The 19677-nt window shown below is 37.3% G+C and overlaps 1 protein-coding gene across 1 annotated transcript; it reads left to right on the top strand.

The window, feature by feature from the left end:
- The first annotated feature begins 7136 nt into the window (after nucleotides 1–7136).
- Nucleotides 7137–11877, top strand: LOC113349040 (serine-threonine kinase receptor-associated protein-like). Its single transcript, XM_026592960.1, has 7 exons — nucleotides 7137–7638; nucleotides 8352–8487; nucleotides 9398–9479; nucleotides 9665–9840; nucleotides 10618–10755; nucleotides 10840–10979; nucleotides 11431–11877. Exons 1-7 carry the CDS (start codon nucleotides 7521–7523, stop codon nucleotides 11691–11693), a joined length of 1053 nt encoding a protein of 350 aa, XP_026448745.1. The 5' UTR covers nucleotides 7137–7520; the 3' UTR covers nucleotides 11694–11877.
- Nucleotides 11878–19677: the final 7800 nt, after the last annotated feature.

Genomic DNA, 19677 nt, shown 5'->3' on the forward strand with positions numbered 1-19677 from the left:
CCACCGCATTGTCTATGAACCCGACGTAGTAGTAATAATTACCTGCTATTAGAAAATATTGTGCACCTAACACATTTGCCTCAGCTCCACTTCTCTTCAGCTTCTGGATACTGTTGAAGTAGTCAGTCCAATAAAGTAGTGGAAGTCGAGTCTTTAGTGTAATGTCCTATTGTTCAGGACCGTTTTTTATGTTTGATTCATTCTTTGTTACCAGTAACACCACTAGTTATACGTGGTTGTTTGATCCTATTTTACTGCACTTGTGAGGCTATTTATAGCTGTCATTATTTCTCTTTCAATAACAAGAAATACATAAAGGTTTCTTATACATTCTTGTCTCTAGATTTGGTATCAGAGCCAGCTAGAACTAGTTTGTCAAAAGGAGTGTGAAAGATTTGTGTGTTTGAGTGATTTGAGTCAAGCATGGCCACAAAAAGCAGTTTTGTGCAACCTTCAATTCCAAAGTTTGATGGTTTCTATGAACACTGGTCAATGCTGATGGATAATTTCCGCAGATCAAAGGAGTATTGGAGTATAGTGGAAGAAGGAATTCCATCTGTTGATTCAAAATCTACAGAAGCTAAGATGAATGAGCATAATGATGCGAAGTTGAAATATCTGAAGGCTAAGAATTATCTTTTCCAGGCCATTGATCGATCAGTTTTGCAGACTATTCTAGATATTGGATCAACCAAAAGTATTTGGAATTCCATGAAGAAGAAGCACCAAGGAACTGAGCGTGTACAACGTGCACAATTGCAAGCTCTCAAAAGGGATTTTGAAGTGTTGCAGATGAAGGCAGGTGAATCTGTGAATGGATATTTTTCACGTACCCTAACCATTGTCAACAAGATGAGGCAGCACAAGGGCAAGGTAAGTGATGAAGATGTTGTTGAGAAAATTCTTAGATCGATGACACCTAATTTTACATATGTGGTTTGTTCAATTGAAGAGTCAAAATATCTCAGCACTCCATCAATTGATGAACTACAAAGCAATTTATTGGTGCATGAGCAACGAATGACTGCACATGTTGATGAGGAGCAGGCATTGAAAGTGACATATGGAGAGTCTTCAAGAGGAAGAGGACGTGGTAATTTTCGAGGTCGAGGCAGAGGCAATGGCAGACCTAATTATGAAAAATCAACAATTGAGTGTTTTGGGTGTCATAAGCTTGGGCATTTACAGTATGAATTCCAAAATAAACTGGAAGAGAAGGCACACTATGCAGAAGCAGAAGAAGAGATGTTGCTCATGACTTATACATATGAAGGGAAGACAAGTCAGGATGAAGTGTTCATGTGGTACCTTGATTCAGGATGCAGCAATCATATGAGTGGCAAGAAGGAGATGTTTTCTAGTCTCGATGAAGGTTTCAGAGAAACAGTGAAACTAGGAGACAATTCAAAGATGAAGGTGATGGGGAAAGGAACTGTTATGATGGTGGTGAATGGCATTACAAAGATTGTCACTAGTGTGTTTTATGTTCCAGATTTAACAAATAACATGTTGAGCATTGGGCAGCTAGCTGACAAGGGCTTGAAGATTGTTATAGAACAAGGAAAGTGCACACTCTATCACGCTCAAAGAGGTTTAGTTGCATATATTTCCATGTCTTCAAATAGGATGTTCAAATTGTTTGCAACCATAAAGAAGAAGGAGGAGATGTGTTTTTCTGTTGGTAATGATGTGGCTCAGTTGTGGCATCGTAGATATGGGCACTTGAATCGCAGAGGACTAAGATGACTCCAGCAACAAGGAATGGTAACCGGTTTACCTTCACTTGGATCTATGGCAAAAGTGTGTGAAGTGTGTCTTCTCGGCAAGCAACACAGACTTCCCTTTCCAAAGGAAACTACATGAAGAGCTACACAAGTCCTTCAACTTGTACATGCTGACATATGTGGAGCTATCAGGCCTATGTCCAACGGTGGAAAGAGGTACATAATCACTTTTGTTGATGATTTTAGCCGTAAAACATGTATTTACTTTCTTGTGCAAAAATCAAAAGCTTTTGATGTATTTAAATTGTTTAAGAATCGTGTTGAGAAAGAATAGGGCATGTGTATCAAAGTCCTTCGTACTGATCGTGATGGGGAATTCACCTTGAGAGAATTCAATGAATTTTGCAGCAATAATGGCATACAAAGGCAGCTGATAGCCTCATATACCCCACAACAAAACGGAGTTGCAGAAAGAAAGAACCGAACTATCATGAACATGGTTCGTAGTTTGCTCGTTGAGAAGCATGTTCCAAAATCATTTTGGGCTGAAGTTGTGAATTGGGCTATTCATGTAATGAATAGAAGTCCAACAATGGTAGTGAAGAACAAAACCCCAGAGGAAGCTTGGAGTGGTATTAAACCTTCAGTTCATTATTTTCGTGTATTTGGCTTTATTTCTTATGCGCATGTGCCTGACAGTAGACGCATCAAGCTAGATAATAAAAGCATTAAGTGCATATTACTTGGAGTTAGTGAAGATTCAAAGGCATACCGGCTACTTGAACCCGTCTCTCAAAAGATTATAGTGAGTCGTGATGTTATCTTTGAAGAGGATGAAAGCTGGCAATGGGACAAAGAACATGAACAAGGTGTTGTTGCTGATCTAGAATGGGAAGATGATGATACAATGGTTGCAACTGATGAGGCTGCACCAACTGCCGCAGCACCAATTAACACAGATGTTCATGTGCCAACTGAAGAAGTTGATCAAGCTGAAACTGACACACCAAGAAGTAATGTCTCAGGCATTAATGAAGATTCCCCATCTCCAGCTTCTCATAGAAGAATTAGAAGACCACCAGCATGGATGAGAGACTACACTAGCGGAGAAGGTCTCTCAGAAGAAGAACAAGATGATGATGCAATTTTCTTTGCAATGATGGCTGCCTCAATAGATCCAGTGTATTTTGAAGATGCTGTCAAAAGTGCTTCGTGGAGAGCTGCAATGGATGCTGAAATTTCTGCCACAGAAAGAAACAACACTTGGGAATTAACTACTTTACCAGCTGATGCAAAGAAGGTGGGAGTGAAATGGGTCTACAAGACAAAACTAAATGAACATGGAGAAGTGGAGAAGCTTAAAGCTCGCCTGGTAGCAAAAGGGTATACTCAGAAGTATGGAGTGGATTACACTGAAGTCTTTGCACCTGTGGCTCGATTGGAGATGGTTCGTATGGTGATCTCTCTTGATGCGCAGAAGGAATGGAATATCTTTCAGTTGGATGTTAAGTCGGCCTTTCTTCATGGAGAGCTCAGTGAAGAGGTGTTTGTTGCACAACCACCAGACTATGTGATGAAGGGAGAAGAAGATAAGGCTTACAAGCTTAAGAAAGCTCTATATGAACTCAAGCAAGCTCCACGAGCTTGGTACAGTCGCATAGAAGCTTATTTTGGCAGAGAAGGACTTCTGAGATTTCCTTATGAACATACACTCTTTGTCAAGGTAGGAGATGAAGGTAAAATACTCATTGTCTGTATCTATGTTGATGACCTGATATTTACTGGTAATGATGTAATGCAATTTGACAAGTTCAAGAGCTCTATGATGCACGAGTTCGACATGACAGACCTTGGAAAAATGAATTATTTTCTTGGCATAGAAGTGATGCAGAAGAATGAAGGCATATTCATATGTCAGAAGAAGTATATTGAAGAGATACTTGAAAAGTTTGGGATGGCTGCTTGCAATGCAGTTCATAATCTAATTGTTCCTGATTCTCATCTCATCAAGGATGAAAATGGTGTTAAGGTGGATAGCAGTCAATACAAGCAGCTGATTGGAAGTCTAATGTATCTTACAGCAACACGTCCTGATATTATGTTTGTTGTAAGTCAACTTACTCGATACATGGACTGTCCTACTGAGCTTCATCATGCAGCAAAAAGAGTGTTGCGATATCTGAAAGGGACATATGATTATGGTATTCTCTATAGGAAGGGAGGAGATGTAAAAATTTAAAGCTACACAGACAGTGACTATGGTGGTGACTTAGATGATCGCAAGAGTACTTCAGGGTATGTGTTTCAGCTGGGTTCTGGTGTTGTATCATGGCTATCAAAGAAGCAAACAATTGTTAGTTTGTCAACAACTGAGGCAGAATTTGTTGCAGCAGCTTCAACTGCAACTCAGGCAATCTGGTTGCGAAGGATTCTATAGTATCTTCATCAGTCACAAAATGGTGAGTGCACTATCATACTCTGTGATAATAGTTCCAGCATTGCTCTCTCTAGAAATCCAGTATTACATGGTCATAGCAAACATATTGATGTCAGATTTCATTTTCTTCGTGATCTCACTAAAGAAGGAGTTGTTAAGCTAGTTTATTGTCCCAGTCAAGATCAAGTTGCTGATATCATGACAAAGCCATTGAAACTGAATGTTTTTGCGAGGCTTAGAGGTTTGCTTGGAATGCGTTCTGCATCAGTTCTAAACTGAACTCCAATGTTCAGTTTAAGGGAGGATATGTTGAAGTAGTCAATCCAATAAAGTAGTGGTAGTCGAGTCTTTAGTGTAGTGTCCTAGTATTCAGGACAATTTGTTATGTTTGATTCATTATTTGTTACCAGTAACACCACTAGTTAGACGTGGTTGTTTGATCCTATTTTACTGCAATTGTAAGGCTATTTATAGTTGTCATTATTTCTCTTTCAATAACAAGAAATACAAAAATATTTCTTATACATTCTTGTCTCTAGAGTTCCCTCTCTTCGGTATTCGTCTGCCACCGAATCGCAAAGGACTCACCTACACACAATTAGACATGATGAGAAGTTTAAAACAACTTAAATTTAAAATCAATAGAATTTTTTTTTTACTTACTATACCGTTTGTAGATGTCAACTTTCGTCTGTCATTTGTGCCCAATTTCATACTACAAACAAACCCAAACCCCAAAACAAAGAGACACTTCTTATTGACACCTCACGGAACCCAAACAAAGAGACACTTCATCTGATAAGAGCTTTATTGTTGTTCAGTTTTATATACAGTAAATTAGATTGATTATTAAGAAGGTACCTGATTCTTGCAACGATCATCTGCTCTTGATAATTTTCTTTAAGTTTGTGACCAACAAAAAGCATTTAACCCCCTTTCTCTCCCTCTTCACTGATCATCTTAACGCACCTGGCACATCTTCCTTTTAAATACTCATCTACCAAAACAGACTTTAAATTGCTCTTTCCTTTTTCATTTACTTGTCCATGGAGAGAGGACTTGTTGAATCTGTGGACCTACAGATGGCGATGGTGACATTTACCGACATATGAGCAAAAAAAAATAAAACAAAGACACACAATAACAGGTACACACACCGGAGAGGTTGGTTAGTGTATTAAAATTTTCAAAACATTAAACACTTAACTGTTACAGGCCTATGGTCCATGGATGTGCGGTCCATCTAGTTACGTAGAGTTTACTTTTACATATATATATATAAAGGATATTGTATGCATGTAACCCTATTATCCTGATCAATAGAAACCTCTCTTTGTCTCTTTACTTTCTCCATATTTTCCACTGCAACACATTATCATGCACGACTCTACCAACTGGTGTAATTTTTTTTTTTTTTGTTCAAGATTAGTTATGGATTATTCCTTGAAGATTAGCGTGGTTCTGATCCTATTTGTTTATCATCATGGATGCGTAACCAGGTATTTCTTTTGAACAAAGAAATTTCGTTTCATAGTATATATTAGAGTTTCACGAAAGCATGATTATCAAACATAGAGATTTCGCCGTTAGATTTTCATGAAAATTTAGTATGTTCAACCCAAATAGTCTTTATTTACTCTGTTAAAATTTTAATCAAATCGGAATATGATGCAATCTCCAAATTCCGATTTTAGTAAAACTATCTTCGTTCAGAAAACCCTAATTATAACAACGTCGAAAAACCTAGGTTTATTATAAATTGGAAAATTTGTTGGTTGATCCTAGGCCCGTATAGTTATTTATAGTAGGGTCCAACCGGAATTTTCTTTTATCTGGAGGTCCAAAATTAATTGAAAACATTGAAATGACCATAATACCCTCTACTACCAAACATGTGCGTGTCTACACCCTTATTATATTGAGTACATATCTTCTGCACTGCTTACAAATTTGAGTACATATCTTATATACTACACTGCTTATAAATTCGAGTACATATCTTCTGCACTGCTTACAAATTTGAATATGTATCTTCTACACTACACTGCTTATAAATTCGAGTACATATCTGCTACACTGCTTACAAATTTGAGTACATATCTTCTATACTACACTACTTACAAATTCAACAATATATTTGTTGCTTATAAATTCGAGTACATATCTGTTGCACTGCTTACACCTTATTATATCGAGTACATATCTGCTACACTGCTTATAAATTCGAGTACATGTCTGCTGCACTGCTTACATAAATTGAGAACATATCTGCTATATTGCTTACAGAATTTGAGTACATATCAGTTTAACCTCACACTCCGGCGATCCAATGTCACTGTATTTTAACCTTCAACATTAGTTTCACTGCATTCAAATGGGCGTTCATACTGATATCAACACCTGCAACAATTCAATGAATTCATAAGTCAATATTCGATGTATGTACTTCTAGATGATAACTTTAAGTGAATACAACAAAATCAAAGCAGTTGTTTCAGTACTCCATATATGTACCGGTGATAAACAAAGAAAAAAGCTATACAAAACTAGCACATATTTCAGTATTTCTCATACGTACTCATGGATCAAACAAAAAAAATGGCAAAATTCTGAATAAAACAGAATCAGAAGAAATTCTATCAGTACGTCATATACTTACTGCGTATTCATGAACTAAAAATCGACCAAGTGGTGTTGACCAAGTGGTAGACCTGCCCTTTCACCACAGAATTGGAAGGTGGCGGAGGTTGAGGTTGCTGATGAGATCCCATCGACCAATCTAACGGTGGAGGTGCAGGTCCATTAATTGGTTCACACTCAATTGGCAACCAATCAGTCCATAGTCCATACCATCCATAGGCACATTCGGCCTTGGCGGAACTTGGTCCATGTACTGTTGAGAATTTGTGCAAGTGTGCAAGTGGTAATATTGGAAATCAAAAAGTCGAGTTGAGTGTGTATATAACAAAATTTGGCTATCACAGTTTTTTCTTGCGCCTTGCCTCTCTATCTGTCTAAAAATTTCAGATTTAGATTTTTTTTTTCTTTTTTGTTTTTAATTTCTTCGAATAATTACCTTGAAGAAGAAGATTATTTTGTATCTCAAAGATCAGATCTTTACTTTTTAGTAAGAGAAAGAGAGGTTAAGGGGGTGAGAATTTAGTGATTCTGAAAAAAATAAAATTAGGGTTTCTTTTTCCACCTGTGTGTTATAATACCGCCAAGTTTTGTATACAAAAATTCTACTTGATTTTTGTGTTTGTGATTAAAAAGGGTTTCTTTGTTTGGGTTTTTGGATTACTGGGTCTGCAAAATTAGTTTGTTCTAGTGAAAAAAGATTAGTGTTTAGTTGTGTTCTAATGGAGAAGAAGAAGGTGTCTGTTCCTCTAGTTTGTCATGGACATTCGCGTCCAGTTGTTGATTTGTCTTATAGTCCTGTTACTCCGGATGGTTATTTTCTCATCAGTGCAAGCAAGGGTATGTGATTCCAAAACACCCTTTTTTTTCACTTTCATTCAGTTCGCAGATTTACATCAATGGTTTGGAATTAGTTTATCTTAAATAATTTGTTAATTGGGTGTTGAATATTTATTTGTTTCTGGGAATTATGTGGAAAGTAAGAAATTGTGGGTGTAATTTTTTTTTAGTTTCTGATATTGGAATCTTGGGGCTTGACCCCAATGCTATGAATTTATAAGCTTCTTGATCGTATCCTAACGTATTATAGAAGAAAAGAATATTGTAGGCAAAGAACTAATGAAACTTGGCAATGATTTCTTGAGACATAATTGAAGTATGGGGCTGGTTTGTATATTCAGAAGTGTTTTACGTTATGGTTATAATGCGTCAAAATGGCATGTGGTGTTAAGACATTGCTAAATTTGTTAATGTAAAAGGCCATACAGTACTTTGACTTTGCATGTCAACGAAGCTACATATATCTTTATCAGTGAGACTTTGAATTGCTGAGTCTTCATTTTCTAATTTATGGCGCTTTAGTTTTAGCTATTTGATTTGAAATTTGTTGATGAAGTTACAAGCATTTAGACTCTTTGACCACACTTGTGTATGTGACGCAATATCATGACGCTGTACTTTGAGTTTGTAATTTATTAGCAAATTATGATTTTTAAATCTCATATTGTTAGTATGTCGTCGAGTGAAAAGTAATGTTTTTGTGAATGATTCAGATTCTACCCCCATGCTAAGAAATGGAGAAACCGGTGATTGGATTGGTACATTTGAAGGGCACAAGGGTGCAGTTTGGAGTTGCTGCTTGGACAAGCCTGCTTTACGTGCTGCATCCGGTTCAGCTGATTTTACAGCGTAAGTACTGCACTATGTTTGTGAAATAGCTTTGTTGTCTGCTTACCCCTGGTTTCTTATGTGTTTTCTGTTAGATTCTTTTAAATTGATAACCATGGATATTCAATTTCATTTCCTTCACTGGATCCTGACTCAGTATTTTGTGCATGTAAGACCATTAACCGTATATTAAGCTGCTTCCAACTTTTGTATTGACCGTCAGACATAACAGCATTGAGGTCACCACGACTCAAACTTTTGGGTTTTCTACAACTTATTTACTCTTCATTTTTCTGCCTCTGCCTCTCTGTTCTTTAATGGGTATTGTTATGAATATTACTGTACAAATTCCACCAACAATATTGCTTAGCTCTCTAATTTTCTTACCCCTGGCATGTTATGAACTGGAGTAGTCACCTATTATTTGATACACCGCTACCTCAGACTAGGCTTGTTCTCGTCCTTCTGCTGTCTCTGGTTTGGTTCTTTTGGCAAGAATCAAGCTGCTGACTAGAGTCGCGTCTTGATTCAGGCCGTTCACATTGAAACGAAACTAGTCCAAGTGGCATTGATATATTTTGGAGACTGAAGAATAACAAATCTGTGAACTAGAGAAGGGCCAATCTGGTCACATAGAAATGGAAAGCTTAGACATACAAGATAGTCTAGCAAAAGTACTTGAATAAAAGGCTGTAGGTTTATTATTGAATGAGAAATATACTGTTGGGTTTCAGAATCTTTTGGACTGTAGAGACCTGAGCCATGTAGAGACCTGAGCCATGTAGAGACCTGAGCCAAATACTATTTTGTGCAGTATGACCACTTGCCTCAATCTTTAGTACTTTTTGGAAAATCCGCTGTTTATTCCTGTACAGTTTCGAGTAAGGTAGAACAAAAGCTAATGTGAACACCATTATACTTTTCTTTACAGAAAAATATGGGATGCTCTGACTGGTGATGTACTGCACTCTTTTGATCACAAACACATAGTTCGGGCATGTGCCTTTTCAGAGGTAATTTGATCATTTGTTTTCTCATAACAGACAGATAGTTTGGGTTGCACATTGTTCCTCTTCAGTTTTGTCTCATTATACAGTTGTCAACTTTTTGTAAGAGATCACCTTTATTTATTTATAGTATGTAGTTGAATTTTTGCTTTTCACATTGCTTTCGTTTAATGTACTTGTTGTTGCTTCAGGATACACATCTTCTATTTACTGGAGGTTTTGAGAAGATCCTTCGGATATTTGATTTGAATCGTCCTGATGCATCACCAAGAGAAGTTGATAAATCTCCTGGGTCAATTAGAACAGTAGCATGGCTTCATAGCGATCAGACAATATTAAGTTCATGCTCTGATATTGGAGGCGTGAGGTAGGTCTTTGTCATCCTTTTGTAGTTGGTAAATAGTTGCATATTTATTATTAATCGCTCTAATTTATCCGTTCAACAAATTGAAGTTGTGTATACACTGTCCCTTTGTACAGCATGGAATTCATTTTATCCAAATCATGGAATAAAAGCATATAGAAAATACTTGTAAAAGGGTTTTCCTAAGACAGTGTCCATAATGGGGAATCCTTGTATCTGTGGACTTATTTGCTGTGTTTCATTCATTGAGTTATTTTTGTAACACTAAATTGTCTCGAGCATTTTGATACTGTGAACCTCTATTGAATAGTAGAAAGATTATTAAAGAGAGATAGAAGAGTGCGAAGAAACTTAGTGTTAGTGAGTTAAGTATTTGACACCTTTGCTGTATGCATGCCAGTCAGGTCATCTTTATTTTACACTTCCACCAAAATGAGACCTGATTTTCATGGCTGTTTTGGCTTCAGTGCTACTACAGGCTGTTCGTCTTTTAGTTGCATATTACACTAAGTTGCAGTTGGAGTGGACCTTGTGATTCTGTGATGTTGTTGCTAATAGGCAGATCTTATTTGTATCTCTCTGATCTGTATACTATTCTGCCCCTCCTTGCACATGAGATGGTTGAGGCTACTTAGATTGCATCTCTATATATTTCTTCTTACCTGCTTAAGTGTTCAAATCATCGTTAATGCTTGCCAATATATCCTTGATAGATTTTTAGGAATTTATAAAGATTTGGTGTGTGGATCTAATCTTTGTGTTTTACTGGTGATTGTACAGGTTATGGGATGTAAGGAGTGGGAAGATCGTGCACACAATAGAAACTAGTTCACCTGTGACAAGTACTGAAGTGAGTCAGGATGGTCGTTATATCACCACTGCAGATGGTTCCACTGTTAAATTTTGGGATGCAAATCAGTAAGTTACCTAGTATTGTCCCTTCTCTTATAAACATCATACACACATGGTTTTTGATTGTTTCATCTTGTTGGATTTTTTTAGTTTTGGATTAGTGAAGAGCTATGACATGTCGTGCACTGTGGAATCTGCTTCACTGGAACCAAAGCATGGCAACAAGTTCGTTGCTGCTGGAGAAGACATGTGGATTCGACTGTTTGATTTCCATACAGGCCAGGAGATTGGTGAGTAGTACAGTATTTAACAATTTATGCATTATAAGTCACTGCAATTTTGTTGGTACTTTTTCACCATATAGTTAGCTATCTGGCCATTATTTAAACTTGTCCTCAAACCTGCTTTTTATCATTTTGTGGTGTAAGCTGTTGATGCTTTTGGTATTCATGCTCTTCTTGTAGTGCTCCAGTAGTGAATTAAGAAAACAACAGGAGTAGAAGCGTATTAGAAATTAGATACGACTGTTCCTGCTAAATCTTAGCCAAAATCCAAATAGAGAAAGAAGATATTTTAGTCCTAATCTTGAACTGAAAGGGCAACAAGCCCATTCATTTCGGTACAGACTATTGTTCCATGCTTACTGCTTGTTGCACAAATTATTGGGTTGAACTGTGTATCAGAATTTAGTTGTTGTCTGAATGTAATTATGGTTGTTGATGTTCTTACTGTTTGGTGTAGCTTGCAACAAGGGTCATCATGGTCCTGTGCATTGTGTGCGGTTTGCCCCTGGAGGTGAATCATATGCCTCCGGATCTGAAGATGGGACAATCAGAATATGGCATACCGGCTCTTCGACCCGTGAAGAGAATGATTCCGCTCTTGCAAATGGTTTGGGTGGGAAAGACAAGTCAGTTGACGAGGTCACAGATAAGATGGAACATGTTGAAATCGCCAAAGATGAAAAAACAGAAGAGAAAATAGAGGCAACTACTAATGCTTGACATTTTGTTTTGCACATGAAACTGTATTTTGGTCTTTGATGATTTTACTGGCTTTTTTGTTTGCACAAGAAAGGTTGATATTTTTATTAAAAAGAGATAACAGAGTACATAGATGAGTTATATGATCATATTAAGACAGTCCCCAATATGAGAATTTCAACTTAGCTACAAGCCAGAATAACTCTCCAAGGATTGTTTGCAGCTGACCCCGGATGGGCATTTTTGACTTCCCTGTTTTTCTTTTTTAGCTATTACCCTTCTGTTTTTTTCACCACAACAGCTATAGCAAAAATCAGCACAGGCCAAAGCTGTTGCCGGATATTTTCTTTCTTGCACCCATTTGAGATATAACCTGAAAGAAAGGATGACCATATATCTGAAGTATAGGGGCAATGTAACATTATGTGGTCTTGTGATTCCTTCTCCATATGAAGGAAGCAACATGAAGTACTAGCAATCACGCACCCTCTCCTCTTTAAGTTATCTATTGATGGAAGACAGCATCTTGAACTGCCGCACTGAACTTTGTAGCATTCCCCAGTTGAAAATTTTAGAGCCAAATGCGCAGCTGAGAGAGAGTTGATTGAGATTTGGTGCAGAACCACTTGGAGTGAACATACTGTTTGCAGTTTCCATCTGGCTTTATGCCCTTTCTATTGACTGCAAGTTTGTTAGCCTTAGGGAAATCAGCTTGAAGAGTGGAATTGGCTCTCCAAGCATCAATCCAGAATCCTTATTGCGTCTCCATTCTTGATTGTTGTAGTACGCCTTTCCATAAGTCTTCAGAACTCTCCTCCATTTTTGTCTGAATGACATTTCTCCTAAGCCTTTTCCTCTTTATATCTCCAGAGTGGGAGCTGCTGCACCTAAGTTGTTGGTCACTCATCTGTGTATTGTTCGCCGTCCATTGTGATGGCAATTCCCCTTTCCCACATTTTCATTCTGCAATTCATGTCAGATATAATGGTCCGATGAATAATTTCGTATCACTTTCTCCTTTAAATGATGTAAACTTATCATGAGAAGGATGGTCTTCATTGTTAGGCTTTCAAGAAAAGTTCCAAATATACCAAGCAAACTTGCAGGATAATTGGAGATTATTTTTGTATGCATTGGTACGGTCTTTGTGGAAGGAGCGTACTCCACACCTTCAATTGGAAGGCGTTTTCTACACACCCAGACGATTTTGTACTCCTTCCGTTTCAGAAAAATTGAAAGTTTCATCTTTTTAATTTGACCTATTTTAGGCAAAAATAAAAACTAAAAGTATCACTTTTACTGAAACGGAGGTAGTATTGTTTAAGTCCCCTCATACAAGAAAGGGTGTTACTGTCTATGTTGTAAAAGGCGAGCGCCTTTGGCGCTTAAGCGTCAAAGACCCACTAAGCGCTGGACTAGCGCCTAGGAGAAAAGGCCCCCAGGCGCCAAGTTATGCTCACATTTCTCATGCTGAAGCTGCTAATTTACTGAGTTTGATTAATGACTTTGGCATGGCTTCTGGCCAAGTGATTAATCTTCAAAAATCTGGCTGTTTCTTCAGTAGCAATGTGCACCCTGACCATGCAGTTTCCCTAATAAATGAGCTAAAAGTTAAGAAAATAGCTCTTAATGAGAAATATCTAGGTGTTCCTTTATTTATATCTAGAGCTAGGTCTGATTCCTTTAATCATTTAAATGAACACTTTGATAAAAGAGTAGCCAAATGGAAGGGCAAACACTTTAATCAAGCAGGTAGGTCAGTTATGGTTCAAAATGTGTTAAAAACTTCTCCTATTTATCATATGAACACCTTCACGATTCCTGATAAAATAATTAACAATATGGAGTATGCTCAACGAGATTTCTGGTGGGGTAAGTCTAAAGCAAGGGTATCTATCTTAGGGACTGGCCTAGAATTTGTACTCATAAGTACAAAGGCTGTCTAGGTTTTCGTAATCTTAAGCATGTAAATCTTTCCCTTTTGACTAAAACTGCTTGGAACATTATTCATAATCCTGATAAACTCTGTGCTATTATCTCGAAGTGTAAGTATTTCAAAAATTGTCATCCTATACATGCTGTTAGTAAGGTTGATTGCTCTTGGGTCTGAAGAAGTATAAGTCGTGGTTTAGAGGTTATCAAACACAACTCTATCTGGGAAGTTAAAACGGGTAATTGTATTGCTGCTTTTGATGATAATTGGATTCCTAATCCTGTGGAACCCAAGTGTGTGGCATACCCTAACCCTAATCTCCATGTTTCTGATTTTATTGATAAGGAAAACAATTCTTGGAACTCTGATCTTGTCAATGCTTTCTTTTCTTCACAGAATGCTAGTCAAATCCTTAGTATTAGGATCCCAGCTTCAGGTAATGATAGAATTATTTGGCCTTATACAAAGAATGAACAGTTTTCTGTCAAATCTGCCTATAAACTGATTTCTGGTCAGTATGCTTATATTAACAATCCGTTGAATAACAATCCTGTTTATAAAACTTTGTGGAAACTTCAAATTCTTCCTAAAGTTCATATTTTCACATGGAAGTGTTATGAAGGCATCTTACCTGCTAAATCAGTACTTGCTAGATATTCCCATGGGCATGACTCCTCTTGTAGTATGTGTAATGCTGGAATAACTGAATCCCCAGAGCATATTATTCTACACTGTGATTTTTCTAAGAATCTTTGGTCTCTAACCCCATATGCAGGTGCTATCGAACAAGATCGTGCACTTAATATAAGCATTCATGAATGGGTCCATAAATGGCTATTTGATGATACTCTTAAGGAGAAAGTAGTGGCCATTTTCTCCATTGCTTGGATTATATGGAAAGAAAGGTGTTCTAGCACTTTTCATGGGAAAACAATTAATCACCACTCTACAGCCAGACTTGGTCTTAAGCTAGTCAGCATACCGAAATGTTTTTGAATAATAGCAGTTCTCTAGCTACCTATAGGTCTGAACCTGAGGAAGATAGAAACATTACTAGCATCATTGGCTCCCTTCCTCAAGATTGTCATATTATTTACAGTGATGCTGCCTTTGACAAAAATTCTAATCGTTCTGGTATTGGTCTGGTGTGGAATGATCTTGCAGGAGATTTTCGTGGATGCAGGCTGCAAGCAGGGAATGTGAGAAATGCAGAAGAAGCGGAGAGCCTAGCTTTGTTTGAAGCAGTGAAGTGGGAAAAAGCTAAAATCTTGGAGAAAGTCTGTTTTTTTAGTGATGCTAAGTCCATCATTGACTCTATCAAGTTCAATAATAACCAATTGTATTGGTATAACAGCTCAGTCTTAGAGGACTGTAAAATAATTTCATATAGTTTCAATTTTGTTAAGTTTGAATTTTTGCGTAGGACCCATTTAGATATGGCTGATAAAGCAACTAAATTTAGTAGAAGGTCTAGAACCTCGGATGAATGGATGGATAACATCCCTGCATTCCTTAACTCTACTATGTAATTTTCTTCATCAATACAAGCATTTTTTCTAACAAAAAACAAATGCTCACATTTGTTGTTTTCTAAATCCTGGGTGCTCGCCAAGGGCGCCTTAGGCGCTAGGCACTGGGCTTGGCGCCTCGCCTCGCCTAGCGCCTATTACAAGAAAACTTACGTGGCAGACTCGAATTTCCCCTCATACAAGAAAACAGTGATACCTTCTATAAAAACAAGAAAGAAAACTTATAAAAGAATCAATAAAGAGAGAGATCAGAGGAGAAAGCTTAGAAGAAGTTGATTCTTAATAACAATGGCGACAATTGTAGTTGACACATATAAACAAGAAACAACAGAAAAAGATGCAGTCTGTAAGATATGAGCAAGTCTTGGTGAAGGTTTGAGGAGATACTATAAACAACACATTCACGATCTAGTACTCTTGGAGCAAAGGAAAACTAATGACGTAAATCGGTTAGAAGCTCGAATGAACGAACTTAACTCCAGAGGTGCGTTTTAATGCCTGCAACTTAATTCTGATTATTTATATTCTCATGTTGCGAGGTGTTGCTACGTAGTTTGAAAGGCTGTTATGATCATGTAATATTATTAGAACAATCTGCAAATACTCTTATTTTATTCTCGGCGCCCTTGGAAAAAAAAACTGTACATGTCTTGGCGCCTAGGCGCCCCTTGGGCGACTCGTGCGCCTAGAGCGCCTTTTACAACATAGATTGCTAGTTATGTTAAAAGTGTGTTTAATTCTTGAAAATAATTGTGATCGTTGAGTGATTCGTGTTATTGGTGTTATTATTATGTCAGAGGTAAATGGTTTATGATGTTATGTGCAGTGAGGAAGCTTAGGGAAGAGCTGCGGCGTCTCCAGGAACCTGGATTTGGTAAAGTCGTGAAAGCTGAGGAACCAAAGGTAATTCACATTGCCAAACTTGTATCATCTGTAATTGCGGATCTTCACTTTGTAGCAGCTGTTGTTCTACGATTCTGATTTATTTTTCGAATTACAGGGAGTCTTGGTATATGGGCCACCTGGTCTAGGAAAAAGGGCGCTAGAAAGGCAGTTGCTCAACACACTGCTCAGAAAAATGACAACGTTTTTATCAGGATTTCTGCACATTCTGAACTGGAGCAGATAATTGGTTGTTCGACAGCAGAAGTAGGGCGGATAGGTGGTTATTGTACAGAATCCATTGTTACCAAACATAAAGCCCCTAGAAGAAACAAACACAAAATCAATTCAAAATCAAGATCACTCCACAAATAATCTAGGAGGAATCAAAAAGAAATGGCATCTGGAATTTCAAAGTTTTTTTCTTTTTCTTTTTCTTTTTTTAAAGAAAAAATTAGTGAAAGGAGTTTACAAGTATTGGATGGAAGCCTGGCGAAAATCGGACTATCAATTGGTTCTTGTTACCTTGATTTCATATCAAAATATGGGACAAAACCTAGGGTTTATCTGTGGGAGTCAGATTTATCCTTTGATAAACTTTTCTGTGTGAGACAGATTTGTTTATTGTTAAAGCATGCGATTTTGGGTCGTAACAACTCTTAGTTGTGGGTGAGATCAGCTAAGGGAATCAAGTACGTAGTATCCTGCTGGGATCAGAGGCGTATGAGTGCAACTGTACCTTGGATCGGTGAGAGACTTATTGGGGTTCAACTATAGTCCAGTACGAAGTTAGCTTGTAGTAGGCTAGTGTCTGTAGCGGCTTAATACAATGTGTATTCAATCTGGACTAGGTCCCGGTTTTTTTTTTGCATTTGCGGTTTCCTCGTTAACAAAACTTCCGGTGTCTGTATTATTTCCTTTCCGCATTATATTTTATATAATTGAAATAATACAGGTTGTGCGTTAAGATCATCAACTTCTCTAATCCAACCTTTGGTTGTTGATTGTAGTTGATTGGTCCTTGGACATTGGTCTTTGGTACCGTCCAAGTTGTCTCTCTTTGATAAAGACTCGCAGATTTCTATTTGCTTGAGTAAAGATCAAATCGAGAGATTGAGATATTAACTCCTTGATATACTTTTTTATCTAGATTGAGTATGACTGTCTAGTTGATTCTCTAGCAAAGTATTTCGGAGTTAGTCCATACAGATTGCTAATCAAATTATTGGGTGGTGCTGTTAGACCCCCGCTTATTCACATTTTCTGGATAAAAACTACCATATGTTTCCTCCTCCGTTTGAAGACCCAAATTGTAGTTTTAATAAGGACATAATTTGTGGTTTTATTTACTACATAGAATTTAAATAAGTTTTTACTCTCATCAATTGTGATTTTAAAAAATAGGTAAAAATCTGGAACTTGGCAAGGTATCAAATTTTAGTAATAACAAAACCTTTTGGGTATAATATGAACTCATCTACTCTAGGATGCGTGCACGGTAATTATGACACCCAAAAGTACTCGAAAGTTTTCACTGAACGTTGAATACATGAGTTGTCAAATAAAAATCGACACATGAAAATAAAAAGGTACTCAACTGTAATCTTTTTGCATCTTTATTTCAGAAGTACGATTAGTTTACACACTTGCTCAACATTAGACTCTATTAGAATTAACATGCATACACAAATTTTTTGTTGATGGTACCTTATAATATTTAACTGATTCACAAATGAAAAATATTTTTTTCTTACGTTGATAAAAATTCTAATGTTGTTCTTTCTTTATAGTTTGATGAAGGATGGCTAATTTATTACTGACAATAGCATTAACTATACATTTTTTTAACTCCAATAGATATTAAAATTATGAGTATTCTTAAACAAAGCTTTTTGTTGGAAACCTAGAAACGAGCTGGGTACCAACACCTTTTTGAATATCAATGCCTAATCTGTGAAAAATAAAGCTACCAAAACCACTACTAGCATCGTTACTAGATAAACAATTTTTCAGATGCTTGAAAAACACAAAGTATCCTCACCAAGTTCCCCTAAGGTAGAGAAATCTAAGACTCTCAAACCATGGCCATGTGAAAAACACTTGTCCAAGTATTTAGTGTGTTTACGCGACACCGCATTAGATATAGCTTTTCCCGGGACGAATGAGCGAATTCCTTCCCCAGTAAAGGGCGGGACACCTGTGACATCCATACAAACATCTTGTTCATTTTCCCAGTTGAGCATAAGAATATAAACAAGTTTCAAATCATTGTCATCATCCGTCAGAAAACCCAGGAAACTTCCTTACGCACATGCACACCAAATTTGTAACAAATGTAAGCAATTATATCACGAACAATATCATGCCGAAACTTAGGGACTATATTCTTAGCACAATGGAGCGCATGATGCCCAAAAATGTCCATGGATTTGCTACAACTTGGGCATAAATCATTCTCAACATAAAGTGGGATGCCAAGACGATAACAAAGCACAACTCTGAACTGTCTCGGTCCAAGGCATTGATTGAGATTACTGATGGGTACAACCAATAAATAGTCTTGAGCATGCTTAACACGATTGCACTTGTTAGAGCATTGCTCGGTTGAACCCACCAAGCGTTGGTATGTCAAGTTTGGTTGTCATATTTTAGTAAACCAAAACTCAAGTTAAGAGTCGCTTGATTATGTACTAGAGTTAAAATTCGTATAGGTTAGCTTGAAAGCATTAGGATATGAGACATTACAAGTATTGCGAAATCTTGAAGATGTGAAGAAGCGAGGAGCTACAATGACAACAATCATCCTTCCACTCGAGGTTAGTGATATTTGACTTGAACTGTTTCATTCCCTAACGTATCTTTCAAGTCGTGCATATTGAAAACATAACTGCGAAGCATATTTGAACTCTAGATAGACATAGTATTAAGGAATACAATACGAGGTTTATTGCTTAACCATTAAATTTTTTAGATAAGACATCGCCATAATCATTTGAATGCTATTGTGATTATGTATGGGTATAAGGTGAGGATTTCATCCTAGGGAACAATGTTTACATGTGTTCTAAGGAAGTAAGTTCATAAACTTGTTTTGTGAATCGAAAAGAAAATTGCCAGGTGTTATTGGTTTTGTTATTCATTTCATATCTTATGAACAACCAATATGTGTGATAAAGTAGAACCGCTCACAACTTGTTGTGCTCTTGGTAGAACTATTCACAAAGGCCTGACTTTTGTATTGGTATAACTTTTATTAGTAAAACGAATCTTAAATAATCATCTTGGTATGTATCGGTTTTGTGACTTCCATGGGAAGAGGGGAACCGATCCTTGTAAGGGGTGAAGGGGAACCGATCCTTGTAAGGGGTAAAGGGGAACCGATCCTTGTAGGGGCGCAGTACATTGAGGGGAACCGATCCTTGTATGGGGTGCATCAAGTTTAAAGAAGAAAGGGGAACCGATCATGTGAAGGTGTGCAACACATATAAGTTAGATACCATATATATGTGGGGTACCGATCCTAGTACCTAGTCAACCGAATCTTTTGGGAAGCTAGTGTGACTATGCTTAGTACTCACATGGAGGTATAACCGAAAATTGTTTTGGTAGAACCGTAAACCCATGGTTATGATTGAATATTTGGTTTGGTCAATCACATAGT

This window comes from Papaver somniferum, chromosome 2 (assembly GCF_003573695.1).
Source record: "Papaver somniferum cultivar HN1 chromosome 2, ASM357369v1, whole genome shotgun sequence".
In the NCBI taxonomy this organism is placed as follows: Eukaryota; Viridiplantae; Streptophyta; class Magnoliopsida; order Ranunculales; family Papaveraceae; genus Papaver; species Papaver somniferum.